At 36.4% G+C, this 18,813-nt stretch overlaps 1 protein-coding gene across 1 annotated transcript in view; it reads left to right on the forward strand.

The window, feature by feature from the left end:
* The window catches only part of LAMA2 (laminin subunit alpha 2), a 551,725-nt gene that overhangs the window by 235,125 nt on the left and 297,787 nt on the right, over positions 1 to 18,813 (forward strand). The window contains exons 11-12 of the mRNA XM_080929510.1: positions 7,859 to 7,999; positions 11,035 to 11,208. Of these exons, the coding sequence (XP_080785636.1) occupies positions 7,859 to 7,999; positions 11,035 to 11,208 (315 nt within the window). The remainder of the gene's footprint in view (positions 1 to 7,858; positions 8,000 to 11,034; positions 11,209 to 18,813) is intronic.

An 18,813-nucleotide genomic window follows, 5' to 3' on the forward strand; every position in this document is an offset into this window, starting at 1 on the left:
TGTTACTTGCCCTTTTCCCCTAATGCCTTTTGATATTCTTTTAATGTATGTTTGGTGTTTTGATTATTAGGTGGCAATTTGATGTCTCTCTTTCAGTTTAATTAATGTTGTGTTCTCTAAGCTTCTTGTATTTTTGTAGGATTTTCTTTCTTTAGGTTTGGAAAATTTTCTTCTATGATTTTATTGAAAATGTTTTCTGGTCCTCGGAATCTCCCTCTATTCCTATTATTCTCCTGGATGTATTACATTAGAATCTTTTTATATTTAAATTTTTCTTTGATCAGTGTATCAATTTCTTCTATTGTATCTGCTCTGAATGAAGTTCTCTCTTTCACCTCTTTATTCTGTTGGTTATGCTTTCATCTGTAGTTTCTGTGCTCTTACCTACATTTCCCATGTCCAGGGTTTACTTAGTTTGTGTTTTCTTTGTTGCTTCTATTTTTCAAGTCCTGAAGAGTTTTATTCATATGCTATACATGTTTGATTGTATTTTTCTATATTTCATTAAGGGATTTATTCATTTCCTCTTTAAGGAATCTATCATTTTCATAAGATTGGATTTATGGTAATTTTCCAGGGCTTGATATGTATGTACTAAGGACAACTAGGTTCTGGTGGTGCCTGACTCTTGTGGATTGTGTTCTTATGATGGCCTTTAGCTATCTGGTTGTCCTTGGTGTTGGCAGGCCTGATAGTAACTGATGTCAGCAGGCCTCTGGTTGTCACAGATAGCAGCAGACCTGTAGGTCAGGCAATGGAGGACACAGGGGACCTCAGATCTTATTTGAATAGTTGCTGAGTAAAATCTGTTTTTTGACCACTTTAATTAGTATATAGCTAGCTCTTTTAAATAATATTAAATAAAACTTAGTTTGTGAGAATTGAAAACACTCTCATTTCTTTTCATCTTTTCCTAGACCACCACTTATTACATAACTTAGCATCCGTGTGTTTAAAGAGTATGCACTCAAAAAACACTATAACTAATTATCTTTCCATGGGTTAACTTATTTTAATACAAAGGCATATTAAAACAAAAGGCTTCATAGAAAAAAATTATAATTGACTTTACAGACCTCAAAAACTAACTATAACTACAAAATTCCTGACACAATTATCATTTCAAAAAATAACTTAAATGTGACCATAGATGTTCTCAGTAACTTTGTCAATAGAATTCCCAGTTGACTAACAATCACAGTTAAACACACACTGCTGAAGTTGTACCTAATTTATAAAGAGGCAACTTCTTGAGAATGAAACAGGAAAGTTATTGTGATTCCATTTCTCCAGAGAGAGACTGTACTAAGGAAGCTATTACAAAAAGAAAATTGATGTCAGCCCAGCAACCTCTGATCTGAAGAAATCAAAAAATAAGTAAATACCTAGTAAGGCGTTTTAAATTGAGCTATTTTGTGGCAAAAATAGCACTGAAGAAATAAACAGCAGCCACTGGGAGAGTTTTATAGGCTAGGCCACAGTATATTTTAGTCAGTCATTTGACTGTGTACAGCCAACAGAAATATATGACCAAACAATCATTCCTCAGGAGATAGGTATTAGCTCTGGAGAGACAAAACAATCAGTATCACATGTCAGGTAAGTGTATTTCTACAGGCCATTTGAAGTTTGAAGGCTTCACAATTAAGAATATGATGATACTGTAACCAAGGAAATCTTTGAGGATCATGATAATAAAAATTAGCTTGCATATATTGAGAACACTGGTCTCAAGCAAAGTGATGTTTTTAATATCATCATATAGAAGAATGTACTATATAGGTTATTTACAATGGGAATATCATAGCCTATGATTGGCTCATAGTTAGAATAACCTAGAAATGAGCAGTGAGCATGGATTAGAAATCTCTATAATGAAAATATTAAACCTCTAAATTTCAACATTTTATCAGCTTCAGTGTGGGAACTATCATTAAATATGTAAATTGGCAAAATGACTGTTGGGCTCCAAACACTTAAAATATTAAAGAGAACTGACAAGAGCTGTCCACTGGAGATGCTGATAGCTCTGATATAGTGGACCCTTATTCAGATAAACTTAAGTGGCATTTGATATTTTAAAACATCAAATTAAGTTACCAACTTTTAGAAAGGTAATCAACATGAAGAAGCATTAGAATAAAAAGGAGAAAGATCATAATAATTAAAATACTAATTATACACTCACTCTCAGTGTTGAATGTTTAGGATGTTTATTTATACCTCTACCTGTCATTTGGGGACCAGATGGATGACCTATTAATTTTGCTAAGAGAAGAACAGAAACAATGGTTTTGTCTATTTTACCTATCTATCTCAGTAAATGTCCTTTAGTGCGTAGCATACCCAGAATATCTGAATTGCAGAAGACAGTGTTGCACTAGCTTATTTCTATATTAGGATGGAAACAAAAATTTATCTTTAAGGTCAACCCTTCCCATTTTCTGCTTATTTTTTCCCTTTGGAGACTTGAGGATCATGGCAATAATCTGATGCACATGTTCCTTGTACCCCTCTCCGGGCAGAGGTTATTTTCTAATGTGTCCTATGTTATCTGTGTACTTTTCCAACTGTTTTTGCGAAACAGGTAACACTCAGAACCAGAGGAAACTAGGAGAGCTCTGCTGTCAAACATGAGCAATAAGCACCTGTAACAAACAGGAAATAAAATTTAGGAAAAGCTTGAATGTTGGAGATATTTGACCTATCTGACCATGATGACCAGTTAGCAGACTCCAAATAACAAGAACAGGTGCTTGAAACTGGCTGAAACAAATCTGTTACAATGTTATCCTCTGAGTTGGGTATTTGGCTTATTGATATTGTAAGTTGTAGGTTGTTGTAAAAGGACTGAAGGGCTAACTTGAGAACAGCAAATTAGACCTAAAATACTTTGGTCTAAATAATAGTCAAATTACACAAAGCAAAAGTAGCAGTTGACACATATGTCCTCATTAGTCCTATGAATACTTTATAGGTTGCTAACGCACTAGCATGATGTTTGGGAGTTTCTGGAGGCCACATCAGCTTCAATAACTTCTTGGAACTATTTTTATAATTTACAGAAATATGTTCTCTTCATGTCATATTTTATTACATGAGCAGTTTTAGAATCAAAATACTAAAGACAGAAGATACACAATACGTAAGAAATGAAGTACAGGATATTACTTATCCTCTTTTAGCAGAATATTACAAAATGCTAAATCTACCATTTGTGACAAGGATGAGGTGTCCCCAACTAAGAGGCTCATTTAAGTCTTGTGTCCAGGGACCTGTCAAAGAGATAGTTATATCAATATGGAATTCTCATAGTAGCAAATGTTTACTTAGTCTGTAGTAATCATATAGTCTCATTGATACGGCATGTCTCTAAAGCCTCCAGATGAACAAAGTAAGGTATTCACTAGAGTGTTAATACAAAGTAGGCAATGGGACTATATGTCCCACATATACAAAAATCATTCTAACAGGCTATTTTAGCAATCTTTTGGCTTATTCCCTGTAACACAGCAGTTCTCATCCTGTGGATTGATACCCCATTGGCAAACCCCTCTCCCCTAAAATATTTATATTTTGATCTATAACACTGGAAAAATTATAAAGTAGGGAACAAATGATTAGGGTGTCACAATAACATGAAGGATTGTATTAAAGGGTGCAGCATTAGAAAGGTTGAGAGCCACTGGTCTGATATAACACTCGTTGGAAGATGGGTATGAACATCCAAACATGTTGAGCTAACCCATTCCTGTGCTATATAGCAGTGAAAAATCTTCATCCTACTCTCTCACTTCTCATAGGCATCTTACCTGCCTTTGTGAACTCAAGTGCCTCCATTATAGTTCTGATTTTTGTCTCCTGCCTAACACTCATTCGTTATCTCCCATTACCTAAGAGAAGAGGTCCTGTCTCTTAGGACAGCCTTAAATGTTCATTGATTTAAGAGTAGGACCTTTCATTTTAAGTGCCACATGAATATCCTAGCACATAGGAAGTTTTCATTATGTTTATTTTAGAAGGTTAAGTGACAAATAAAGCTTGCCCCATATTAAATATTATTTTCCCTATCTTTTCTAACATGGGTGTCTTTCAATCTTTACTGATCAGGTAGAATTTTTCAAACCATGCTGCAATGATGCTGCAATGTTTATTTTGCCATTCCCTTCCCATCCTAAAGCCCCATAAAACCTTCACAGGAAGAATCTGTACCTCCTTAAGTGTGTTCTCATAAGTTAATTTGCTTCTGAGATTCACTATTTACTTGCAGTAAAGTTGATTTCAGGCATATCCTTTTTATCTAGATAGACACTGGCTTTTAAGAACAAAGACCTTGAGTCCACCCTCATCTTTACAGTGCCCAGAATTCCCACTTTAATGTGCTGTATGCAGTGATTTATTCATAGTTCTTCTCAAGATCACATAACAAAGTAAACTGGAGCAAAGAGACATGTAGCCAATGTCTAAAATGGTGTTAATTTTTTATCTCAGTCTGGATCTCAGGGAAGTAGCATTATTTGCTTTCAAATTAGTGTAGATGAAAAGTAGACTGGAGCACAGAACATGGCGCTGAGAGCAGCTACACTGTGTCCTCAACAGAAAAAGCTAAATTACAATTATACACGTATTCCATCTTTCCTGCCTGGATATGCTTTTAAAAATGCTCTTCACTTCAGTGCTTAGGAGATTTTTTTGTCCCAGTGGGTCTCAAAATATTTGGAATAAGCCTAAAAAAATTAAAACTGGTGAGACTTAGTAATCATGCTTCATTACTATACATATCGAGATACTGAAAATTGAGATATGAAATAATACTGTAGGCATGCCACCTGGTTAAGACTCTCAGATATACACAGAGTCAGAGTTTTACATGGATCCCAGAGATGAAGAAACAATACTTGAAGTTTAAGTAAATTCTTTCATTTCTAAGGAGGACCTCTTTTCTTGTTCTTGCAAGTTTCTCCTTATTTGGGACCCATTTTGTCTCTGTTTTTCTATATTTTACCTGTTACAGTAAATATTAAAATAGATTGCTTATCTCTTTATTGGCTGTCACAGTCTCACTCTGTGGGCACTGCTTTAGTATGGAGCTGAACTCACAGACTCTGTCACTAGATCCACAAGCCGTCCTCTCTACAGGATTCCCTTCCCAGGCAGTTCACTCTGCCTGCCCTGCTGCTTCTGCCCCAGGTAAATATGAGGGCCCCGACGTGTTTCTTTCCACTACTGCCCAGCATAAACATTACTCCAAAGCCTGGTTGCTTTTCATTGTAGGTTTATGTATTAGATTCTCAATCCACAAACCCTCTACAGAATAAGATTACATACAATAGACAAAGATACAAACTGCCTTTCTATAAGGGATAAAAAGACTTATAAAATCTTTTCAAAGTATTCATATCTAAATATCTCAAATTATGGCCACCAGAAACAGAATGTGCTTTCTCTAGCTCCATCTTGATCTCTCCCTTCTCCCTTTTTCTCCTGTTCCGGTTTCCTAGCCTTTTCTCCCCTGCCTACCTCTCCACTCTCAAATAATATATCGCCTGACTATATATTTACATAACCAACTCACCTTCCAGTTTTGACTTACTCAAATATATTTGTGCATATATGAATGTGATGATTTGTCTATGTGTACATTTGTGTGAAAACCAGAGAAGGCTATGTTGTATGTATTTCTCTATCACACTTCACCTTCATATTTTTCCCTTTTTCAATTTTATTAAATATTTTCTGTATTTGCATTTCAAATGTTATAGCCCCACACTCCCCCCTCCTCTCCCTCAACTTGCTTCCATTAAGGTGCTCCCTCTCCCAATCACCCTCTCCACCTCATTGCCTTTGCTGTTGAGGATGTTGTTCCCCCATGAGGGTGCAAACCTTTTAGTTTTTTCAGTCTAGCTCTTTCATTGGGGTCCCCACGTTCAGTCTGATGTTTAGCTGCAAGTATCCTTATCTATATCTATATGAGTCTGGGAGAGCCTCTGAGGATTCATACATATTTAGCTCCTACCAGTAAATACTTCTTGACATCCGCAATAGTGCTTGTGTTTGGTGGCTGCATATAGGGTGGTTCTCCAGGTGAGGCAGTCTCTCTAGATCTTTTCTTCAATCCCTGCTCCTCTATTTGACCTTGTATTTCCTGCCCTGTTTTGTTCTCCCTTCTAAGGACTAAGGAATCCACATTCTGGTCCTTCTTCTTTTTGAGCTTCGTAAGTTCTGTGAATGGTTTCTTGGGTATTTCAAGATTTTTTTTGGGGGGGAGAGGTGGCTAGTATCTGCTTATAAGTGAGTACATTCCATGAGTGTTCTTTGTGATTGGGTTACCTCACTCAGGATAATACATCCAAGTTCCATCCATTTGCCTAGGAACTTCATGAACTCATTTGAGAGAGACTTTTTCACTGAATTTGGAGTTTATCAATTGAGCTTGGATTGGGTAGAAAGAAAGCCCCTTGGACTTCCTGACTATGGCTCCCCAGTGTTAGCATTACCATATTCTGCACTTAGCATCCTACTGCTTTACTTATTATTATTTTTTGTTATATGGTTGTTTATTAGTTTGATTATTAACTTAGATGTTGGTACTAAAACACCTGTCTGGTCTTCAGTTAAACAAGAAGCATTTTGCCTGCTGGACCATCTCCTTAGCCCTTCAAATGTTTTTAGTAAACATCCACTGTGTGGATATCAAACGTTGGTATACATAAATGCACTACCATGGAGCAATTTGTCTAATCTTAATAAAATTGTATAACATCAATGCTCAACATTGTCTAGGAAGCTGTTATTATCTGGGAATACACAGGAGGGTTTTGACTTCTCACTAAATATTACATGTGTTGGGAGAGAATAATCTTTGTATGCCAAGATATAGTTTGGAGCTTGTAATAAAGGAATGCATTTAAGGCTGGGAAACAAGTTAGCTCCTAGAAAAAAAGGCAATGCTGCACAATGAGGTAAAGGAAGAATGCAAGGAGGAAGAGGGGAGATGAAGAATCATGCATGTGTAGGATGCTGGAAATATATTTTCTCTATAGAGAGAAGCCTTTATTTTGATGCATTGGTCAGGATTAACTACTTCTTAAATAGAGAGATTACACCCTTCAGAGACTTTCATTTATAGTCAACTTTCATTCCTCCAAGCACACTATTCAGCCCCACCTATACACAAATATATTTTCCATGTACTGGAACTAGGATTAATGAAACTAATCTGGAGAACAGTCCCGAAACAAGAATATTTTTTCATAATATTACTATATAAATAAGAGTACTAGGCCAGTGTGCAAATGGAAACATTGTAAAAAATTAAGCTGGGACAAAGTTTCCTTCTTTTCTATTAAGATCAGGAAAATGATATATGTATTTTGCCCTGAATACTTCACATCTCAACTTTGTATGCTTGTCTCAAATACTTTTATTTTTAACCTGTAATATGAAGGTATTTGAAAATTTTGTATAGTGAAATATTTTAAGCTCATTATATATTTGGAGATAAAGTTGCTCCCTAACACAGATTGCTGAAGCTAATACTGGTTCCACTTTCAACAGGTAAATGCATTATTTTTGTTTTATGATAGTTTTTAATCTGCTCTTAATACAGATGAAAATAATAAGTTTGAGTATGGTGCTGAGCACTCAGTAAACCCCGCCATACTTGTGGGCTGTGATGTTAGAGCAATGAACCACAACAGGAAACTTTAGAGTTGTTGTTCACCATTACACATGGTGCTTTAGAGTTGAATAGAAGGGTAAAGTAGGGACTGTAGTCATATTTGCCTTATGCAGGCACAGACCCAACTCTTTCTTTGAAGGATGCTGCTGTTGCTAATACAGCTCTCTACATTTTCAGGAGAATGTTGAAGGTGAAGACTGTAGCCTTTGCAAATCTGGCTTCTTCAACTTGCAAGAGGATAATCAGAAAGGCTGTGAAGAGTGTTTCTGTTCAGGGGTGTCAAACAGATGTCAGAGTTCCTACTGGACCTACGGGAATGTAAGGATGCTCATTGCTGTCTACACCCTTCCTTATCACTTTTACTCTTGTTCTGTTGTAGGAAGTTGGAAAAACAAAAGAAAAAAATAAAAAAAAAAATCAATAGAACAACCCTAGATACAAGTTAAACTAGTACAAAATGAAAGTGCATGCAATTTCATTCAAATGCTATTTGCATATTTCTGGCTCAAAGCTTTTTACATTTTATACACAGCCTAGAGAAATGACTGAGTGCTTACTGCTCTTGACAAGGACTAGGGTTTGGTTCCTATTACCCACATCAGATGACTCACAGTTACATGCGAGTCTTGGTCCAGGGGATCTTATGCCCTCTTTTGGTTTCTGTGAGTTCCTATACACACACACACACACACACACACACACACACACACACACACACACACCCCTGCACACACAACTAAAATAATCTTTAGTAAAGTATTCTTTTAAATATACAGACAGAGTCCCCTCTGAAGTTGATACAACCCTTGTCAAGTCCCACAAGTGGAAACATAATAAAAGTTATGTTGCTCTCATCCTGAGCACAAGATGTATGAGAGGAAATATAAGATCTCAATGGTAAACATTGCAATTCCATTCAACAATACAATCCACATGTCACTTAACAAAAGCCTGACTTATTAGTTCCTCAGCAATAACTTATAGCATCTTTCTCAAAACAAACATGTTTTATATGTTCACCCACATTGCCCACCAGGCTTCTCACTGCCTGTCTGTAGAGAGCCATTTCTTCCCAGGAGAAAGCCTGTGAGTAGTAAAACAGGATAGGGAATTGCCTTAGTTACACTGGCTGGCCTTTGAGTGCAGAGCATAGAGGATTCAGGCTGGAAAGAGACATTCTCGGTGGGAGAAGAAGTAAAGTTCAGCAGTGAGGCATCTGAGACACATGGTGTTCTATCTGGAAAGCTATTAATAGATTGTGAGCAGCAGTGTAGCACATCCCAGTCATGTTCTACAGACTGCTATTCTGAAAAAACTATCTCCTAAACACTTCTTTCTTCCAGCTTTGATCTGCCAACGAACTCAGGACACAATCATCTAATATTGATCTGTCAATATTGCTTTTAGGTCAAGTTTGAGATAAGTGGTTTCTGACTGTACTCTTGTATCTAAGCCTAAATATCTGGATACTTATACAATGTATTGATGTCAAAGAAAACCTCAAGAAAGCAATAATGAATGGACTCAACGTCTAATTTTTATATTTTGTTTACAGAGTCATGTGTAACATTCCTGACAATGCCACCTATAGATTTAAGTTTCATGGCTTCCCATGGACAGGAAATAGGTAGCAAGTCTTGATCTTCAGAACCTAGGTGAACACTCCTACACAGATGTCTCAGAACACCTGAGGACAGTTAAAATCAGAAAGGGAACCAGAGGTTAGAATACACTACTATTGCTTACCTAGCCAGTGACCTTTGACATGGTTTTGTTTTGACCAAAGCAGTCTTCACTAACCCAAAGCTTTTAAAATAAACAAAAATCAAGTAATCTCTACATAAAATTTTTAATTATATTTAATCTATATATTGTTAGTCTTATAACTCTGATTGCTTATAACTGATCACTTGTAACATCAATTATTTCCCAGGTAGTACAGTACTGAAACTGCCTGGTCCTTTCATGATGAACCATGGTTATCAGCCTGACTAATCTGAGTAGAGGACTCCACTGGATCTATTCAATGATGTCTGGATCAGAAGGACTCTCTCTCATCTAGTCATTGGTTGATTCTATTCATAGATTACAGTTTTGAGTAGACTATTGGGAGATGGTGGAAGCACTGGAGGTGGAGCCTGGTCAGAGGAAGTATAACAAGGTGGGCAAGTTTTGGAAACAGATATCAGGCTGCAGATACTCTGCCCATCAGCTGTCATGAGTTAAACAATCTGCCCACTATGATGGAAAAATCTGGAACACAGAAGCAAAATAAATTCTTCCCCTCTTAAGTTGCTGATGTTGTGGGGGATATTTGATCATAGAGATGGCAAAAGTAATATAACCCTAGTGCCTCCTAGCATTTCAGCTCAGCAGACAGTAAAGCAAATTATGACTCATCTTTTATTCTTTCTTTAAAGTGATTCCTTTTCTGGGCCAGGCTATGAGTCCCCAGAGAACTTCTGATCCTATGGGAAAGAATATATACAGTTTTGGGAGATGTTGTCATAGCAACATTCTTGTGGATTCAAATGACCTGGAGCCTCAAAACAGAAAATTCATAAAGTAGGAAGAATAGAAATATTGAGTGAAAGCTACCTTTTAGGTCCTGCACATACGAGTTCCTTTGTCCTCTGCCTTATGAATGCATATACAATACTTGTGAGATGTCAGGTTCTATAAGACAGGAAGAAATACTACTGAAGTCAAAAATGTAAAATTCTAGGTTAAATTATTTGATATATAACACAACACACTGTATAAATTAGAATATATATAATATATTTTGGTTCAGTTAGCAAAAGGGCCTGAGTTTAAATCCCTAGCGCTCACATAAATTGCTGATACAGTGAGGCACACCAATAACCCCAGCAATGGGAGACAGAGATGGGAGGCTCCCTGGGCTTGAATGCCAGTCTAACTAAATCAGAACCAGGGAAAGCAAGAGACCAAGTCTCAAAAACTAAAAGGTAGAGAACAATGAAGAAGAAAGTGATGCCAATCATGAGAATGTACGTGCATGCACACACACACACACACACACACACACACACACACACACAAATAGTACTTGAAATCACAGTTTAAGAAAACAGTAAAAACTGACCATTACAGAGTTTATCAAGATTCTCAAAACCTTCAATAAGAAATGGATTTTATGTAAGTGCACATGGTAATATTGATGAAATAGACAATGTACATAACTCCTATGTTTTTATAGTGTCTGTAGCTTTTCCCCACTTGTAGTTTCCAAAACCCCAAGCACTATGCCAGAGGGAACAAAAGATGCTGCTGTTTTTTTCTTTGTGTGTTTATTTGTGTTTTATAACTGGTGGTGTTGTATTTTCTTTAAGATTCAAGACATGCGTGGCTGGTATCTCACAGACCTCTCAGGCCGCATACAGGTGGTTCCCCAGCTTGATAACCCTGACTCACCTCAGCAGATCAGCATCAGTAATTCTGAGGCCCGGCGATCTCTGCCAGATGGTTACTACTGGAGTGCACCAGCTCCATATCTGGGAAACAGAGTAAGGCTATTTGTGACATTCTTCTTGCAACTGTATTTTAACTGACCTACCTAGAAAGTAAGTTTATTTAGTATTTTTAAATGAAATCAAACATACACAGTATTACATTTTCAGAAATGAGATCAAGTTGGGCATTATCCGTGTGGTGTGCCTGATGTAATAGGAGATATCAAAAACCTATGGCACCCTTAGATTTTCATATAAGTTCCAGCTAAATTTTTAAATGAGTAAATATTAATGAAATCACTAGAGATTTTTGAAAAACATATTTTAGACATCAGAGGAAATTCTGATGTGTTTATTTAAATATAATTGCTTTTATAGTAATCTAGAGTGGCTTTTTTTTTTTTTACAAAGTTTTTCTCATCTATTTCAAAACTGATAGGCAAAGTAGTTCTTTTTACCCTTCTCTCTAATGTGCATGTTAACTAGAAAAACTGATATACTATGTATCAATTTCAATACTTGGTATGAGATATATGCAAATTACATGTCCTCTAGATGCTGGAGATAGAAGTGTCCTGAACTTGCTGCCTTGAAAACACATGTTGTTTTCAAGCAGACTTACCTGTAAAATACACACAGAGATAAACAAGGGCAGTATCCTTGAAAATTCACATTGTGTGTGTGTGTGTGTGTGTGTGTGTGAAACTTTTTTTATTGTACATGAATTTTCTCTAGATGTATTTCTTGGTGTTTAGAATTCTGTTTTCTTTTGCCAAACCATTTGTTTAAAACTAAATTTAAGTATTTTGTGAGTATTTTTCTAGTAATGAAAATTAATACCTTGTCATGGATTAAGTTACCTCATTACACCAGAAGCTGGTAATAGGGTAACAATATCATCTGTCCTGTCTAATAACATTGCTAATACTGAATAAAACCTTCATTAGTTAGGTAAACAAATGTATACTTACAATTATTGGCTGTATTACATGATATGTGAGCAATGAAACAGAAATAATAGTAACTCCTGCTGCTGTATGACTGGGAATTTGTAAGTTTAGTTGACTGAAACATTTTTACTCATAGGTTCTTATTTTTAACAGGTTTCTAAAAGCTACTACAAAAATGTGTAAATGAATAAAGCAGGCTTCCAATGAGCCTGTGTTTTAGAAGAGACAGCATATGTTGCATAAAATTCAATAGCTGTGATAAAAATATAATTAAACTTTTATTTGCTAGGCCTTTCATGACATGAAGTCTTTTTATCCTATTTAGGAATCTCCTATATCTCTGACAAGAACAAAACAGCATGTGGATTAAATTTCTTCTGCTTAATATTGCCACAAAGTAAAAATAAAAATAAACTTTTTTTTGTTTCTGAAAGGAGCTTCAGGAAGGAATTTGGGTCAAAATCAGATGAGTTTCAGATTTATCCATCCTTCCTTTCATTTTTTTCTTCCTTCTTTCCTTCTCTCTCTCTCTCTCCTTATCTCTCTCTCTCTCTCTCTTTCTGGTACTATACTAATATTTAGATAATTAAAGACAATTACAACTAGAAATCAGCATTATCACATTTTCCATTATTTCTTTTTTGGCCATGGGCCTTTTCTTTTTTTTTTTTTTTTTTTTTTTTTTGGCTAAAAAATCAAACCAACAAAAGGAAAGCAAGCAAATGGGATATGAAGTAACAGCAGAGCAAAGAATTTGGACATCCTGTTAGTGGATGGATCCCAAAGAAAACTTCCCTCCATGGGCCCAACTGTTTCTTTTAGCCACCCACAATGAGACATTTCATATTCCACAGCAGATCTCTTTTCACTCCACAAAGCCCTGTCTGCTTCCATCCCCATTTCCATTCGGTGAGCAAAGCGATGGTAACCGAGTGTGCAAATTGTTTGACTATGGAAGGCATTTTCTAGTGTACCGTGGAAGCCCTCAGTGGTTTGCTGTCAGCCTTCTCAGTATGAATGAAACAATTTGCCTTAATAACTGAACCATATAAATTTTTGATACTACAATAACACTGCCAGCTCTCAGAAATTACCACAGTACATCTTAACTGTCATGTCACATCACGTAAATTATAGTCATGATGACACACTTAGCTTGCTTGATTTAATATCTTGCTAAGGAAATGGAAAAATTGTAGGTCCTTGTTTGTAAATTCAATGAAGCCACTTTTCTAAATAGTTGAGGCTTTTTTTTTTTTTTTTTTTTTTTTTTTTTGCTGCCGGTAATTGCCATTTGAATAAGAGCCACTGCCAGAATCTGATAGGAATAGTAGCTCAGAATTTTCGTTTACATCTGTATAATCACTAAAAATTATTGATAGGCATGATTTTCAAGCTTGAGTATGTGATGTCCCCTCTACTGTTTTTAGTGTTCATTCATAAGGTTAAAAATTTATCTATGAGATGCAATCACTTTTTCCTAAATATAGATGGAATATATTCAGGATTTTTTTTTTTTTTTTTTTTTTTTTTTTTTTTTGTGTAGTAGTTACTCAGCTGCTTTCAATAGAAGGGAGAGATGCTGGGCAACTGCTCCCACTATAATGGCAGCTCTTCCCTCATCTCTCAGGATCCTAACCACACATGATATAAGTCTCATTCTGGGACACACTGTGATGACACACAGGTCATCCTGCTTGTGATCAAAGTCAAGAACACATGCCAATTTAATAAAGAACACATTGTAACCTGTGAAAAACACTTGTATGTGGAAAACAAGCCATAGGCCTTAGGACTATGTGTGGATAGTGGAGGAAGCTCAGAAGAGTGTAACCCATCGATGTGGCCACCACTAAAATGTGACCATCTCAACTAGGAGTTAATTCCTCAATAGTAATCATAACATGTTTGTTTGTTCGCCTACAAGAACATATAGCTGTCACCACAGCAGGTCTTATTTGTTTTGTTTTGTTTTCATGTAATTTTCCCATCTAGTTCTTGAGTCAGCTACCCATTGGGTTGCGGCAGGTTCTGTTTTATTTTCATAATCCTGGGCAAATGTTCTTGCATGGCATTAGGGTATTTGTGGAAGAGTGGATGGAAGCAGGCAGCAGAGGAGGGAGTCAGAGGACTGAGAACCCTGATAGCAACTGCTATTCAGAAACAGTTGGGGAATTTCAGAGTTAGCCTCATTTACTGCTTCAGTAAACTCAATGTGGCTGGAACACGGATGACGTCACTTGCTTAGGGTTTCCCTGGCAGACTGAAATACTTGATGCAGGATCCAAAAGTGGTTCTCTGTGTCCATGAAGTTCTCTGAGAAATAGCTTCAGCAGCATGCTTGTTTCTGTTAATTGTTAGGGTTTGAAGTTCTGTCTCTTAACATTATTGAATTAGTTTTATATGTTTTTTTAACAAAAATAATTCTTACTTTCTACACCCTCATCTTGGATTTTTGTGGCTTGCTTATAGAAATATTTCAGTTGTTTATGATGCTTGCAATGCCTGCAGTTAGGCATTAAAATCCTCTTGATAAAAACTGTTCCAAGGAGGAACTTCCATACATGGGCAAGTCTCTTTATTGACTTTCTTTGGAGAGACCATATAATATCTGTGTATAGGAGGAAAATAGATGCTGGAATTGCACAGAGAGCAATGATCTTATTACATTAAAAAGCCCCAGAAAACAATTGGATTAATGGCACATGCTTAAACAAGAATCAAAACAAAATTATTTTGATTTGATTGTTGACCTATGAGTGGGAGTTTGTGTGGGAGTTGAAAGCCATGTTCAGGTTTACACATCTAAAAAAAAGATAAAACAGCAACAGTCATAATTCTACATCTCTCAAATAATTCAAAAGTGTAGTACAAGCTGGGCAGGGTACTGATGTGGGAAGTCTAGAACACTAGTAAGGAGGATCACATTATCTTGAAGTTAGACATGGTAGAAAAGACAGAGTAAGTCCTTGTCTAAAAAAAAGTGAAATTTAACACTCGGCTCTATCCACAATTTTCTCTAATTTAAATGATGGATTAAGTCAAAAGGACTAATAAAAAAATCACTATGAATGTGTACAAAGATATGAACATAAAAGTTATGAGCAGTCCTTTTTAATATCAAAAACCAAAGCCTATCAATAATGAAATAAAGTAAGACCAAGGAACTGTTTTCAGAAGTACCTATCCCCAAGAAGGATTCAAGGTCACATGGAATAGTTTCACAAGAAAGATATGTTACTCCTGTAATATCAGTTTGATATTTACCTTAATTCTTCTAGAAAATTAGCATAAAAGAGAACGTTCTAATGTTTATATGGGTTTTGTTTTCCTTAGTTTCTAATGAGATGAAACAGGCAAAAAGATGTTTTTTTTTTTTTTACATAATTAACTTAGTGCATTAAGTTAGGTGAGGGAACATTAAGTTTAATAACCAAGTCATTAAAATAACTTGACAAAAATAAATAAATAAGCTCTTAGGACTATTTCAATGTAAATAGGTTGTGGTTTGGTTGACAACAAAACTAATACAGTGTAAGACTATATCAATAGAATTGCACTGGTCAGGCCAGAGCAGCTGATGGCCGCCACAATCCAACACAACTCTTGCCATCTAATACATTCACTCAGCTGTGAATTTGTGTTTTCATCTGTGTTAATATGTACAGTCAAAATTATTAGTCATTAAAAATATCTTCACTAGGAAGACAATGAAGGCACATTTGGTATCTAAATATGTACCATCCTTCACAGTTAGGCATTGTTCCAACATTTCCTTACTTACTTTACTACATACTTCTTTGAGTCATTGCCTTTCTGATGTACTGAAGTGTCATATCCTACAGAAAGCATATGAGCAGAAATAATAAATGGAGTGTGAAGCCTTATACTTCTAGTCTCAGTCCTTGGGAGACTGAGGCAAAAGGTTTGAGTTCTGTCCAGCCTGGGCTATTGAACAAAGGTAGACAAAAACAGAGATACTAATGTATCCGAATATAAATGAAAGTAATGGGATACAAATGGCAGCAGAGGAGATACAGACTCAAACTTGGTATTAGAAGAAATAGAATGAAAAAAAAGTATGTAAGAGAGGGAAATGAGAATGTTAGAAATGTAAAGCAGAAAGTTTGTGGTGATTGCATAATCAGTAAAGTGTCTGCTTCACAGGCATGAGGACCTGGATTAGAATCTCCAACCTACAGATAAAGGCCATGTGTAGCAGCTCTTTACCCTAGCACATAGGAAGCAAAGTTAGGTATGTCTCTAATTCACTTGGCAGTTTATCTATCTATATTGGCAAGTTCCAGATTCAATAAAAGACTTAGTCTCAAAATTAGTGGTGGAGGCCAACTGAGGACACCTGACATGGACTCAACCTCCACATGCATAAGCACACATGTACATATGCAAATGCATACATGAGCATGCACACACAAGAAATAATTACAATGACTTCATAAATTAAAGAGGGAATATCAGGAAGTAAATAAAGTCAAAACATGGAAAATTACATACCAAGTTTGAATACCTTGAAAAATAAATGCAATGCAGTGAATTGACTCAGATACAAACCCCCCTCACTATCTTGAGTCTTATAAAACCCACACAATTTGATGTGGCTTGATATCCTTGATCTAAATAAAACTTTGATCATGGAGGTAAAATCATAAAACTCATCATCCAAAGCCATACATGTAAATAGAGCAAGTACCCTTTAGCAATTTTATGTAAATGTTTAGAAAGTTAACATAACTAAAAGACTAGTTCATGACTGCCTCCTCACAGACCAATACTTAATTTTTAGCCAGATTGCAAATGAATGACAGTAGTATAGACTATGGCAGGGAGCCAAGAGTATTTGTAGGGGGAAAGGTAAGTTAGGGAGTCTTACCTTTCAGCATTGATTAAAATGAACTTCAGGCAGAAACAAAGATTACAACTTCACAATCACATTAAGTAAGCTCTCAGAAGATAATGCATTGAGATTTTTGCTTTTGACCATGATTGACTAGCAGGATCTAGATTTACTTCTTTGGTTTAATTCACAACAACACTTGACCAAAATTATGGGACTGAACAGTTCATACTACTGAGCATTGGTTGCTCAGGTAATGCAATCATTGAGAAAAGCAGATCAAAGAATTCAGGGTTACAGCTGCCTCAGTTTACAGCCTGGGTCATAGTTTCTAGAGTGATAAATGGAGGAAAAGTTTCAACAGAGCATGAATATGCCAAGTTGGAAAGTTCAGTGCAAAGGCTGGCACTTATGAAGGCCAACTTAGCAAGTGTCTGCTCAGCAGAGTGCGAAGGAAGAACAAGCTGCTGAAGGTAGAGTTGAGCTTGAGATCTGCATGTCTGTAAGGAAGGCTGTACTGCTAAGTGGCAAATGCATGAATAAATGCTAGTTAAAACTGCTGTAAGAGTCAAAAAATAGTGGTTGGGAAAAATAAAAATGCCTGGAACAAAACTTGTTCCCTAGAGTTGATTTGTGTTTCCATGATTCAACCTGGTATGCCTACAAAGTGGCAAGGACTTTGGATTACTTGAGCTTTTTACAACTAAGCCACATCTACTGTAATAAATCAGGTAAAGAGACAAAGGATGTTTTCTTAGTAGAGGGATTAAATTATCTCCATACCACAGTTAATATTCACTCATGGTAACAATTCACAAAGTCTGGAGAGTATCTTCTGAAAAGAATTAAAATTTTCCAAAAAAAAAAAAAATTAATTGCATACCAAAATCCGAGTCCAATCCTATTAAAGTACAACAAAATTCAAGACTAGGCAATTTAAAATTCACCATGTCTGGTATCACATCAGATATTATGAGGCACACAAAGAAGTGGAGCATATGAATTATCACTGGTTACAAAAAATCTCTTTCAGGGAAAGAGACCTGTAAGTAACAGGAAGACTATAATGAATTAGAGAATCAGATTAATAAGTGTCTTCATAGAGACACATGACCAAGACAACTGTAACAAAGCATAACACTTACTTTGGGCTGGCTTACACTGCCAGAGTTTTAGTCTATTATTATCATGGTGGAAACCATGGCAACATAAAGATGGACATGGTACTTACTGGAGGAGTCAAGAGTTCTACATCTTTATCCACAGGCAGTAGAATCCATGGGCAGCCAGCAGGAAGCTCTGATTCCATCCTGGGTGGAACTTGAGCACAGACTCCAATGCCCACCTATACAATGATGGACTTATTACAACTAAGCCACATCTACTCCAATAAAGCCACACCTCCTAATAGTGCCATTTCCTAAGCATTGAAACACATGAATCTATGGGGGCCAAACTACTCAAAGCACCACAAGAAGAGGGCAGATAAAGAAGCAGAAGTTGGGATGTAATGAGTGGTGAAACATAAAGAGGAGAAGAAAAGGAGAGACAAGAGACAGCAGATTTGTGTCTGTGTAGGCCATTTGTCAAGGTGATAGAACAAAGGATCCTCTGGGGGGTACTCCTATGTCAGTGACTGTGGGATTATCCTGTATGTGTTAAGTATAGAAGTGAAGAGACCCCCCCAATTTCTGAGCAGCACCTTTATCTAGCTAGTGTCCTGGGTCACATTGGTGGAAAAAGAGAGTGAAGCAACATATCTGCAGTCATTCATCTCTTGTTGATTCCTGATGATGGATGCTTTAAACTCAGGTACCCATGACTGCTCAGACATAATCGACTGTAGCTTTGACC

The sequence above is a fragment of the Micromys minutus genome, assembly GCF_963924665.1.
Source record: "Micromys minutus genome assembly, chromosome: 15".
NCBI lineage: Eukaryota > Metazoa > Chordata > Mammalia > Rodentia > Muridae > Micromys > Micromys minutus.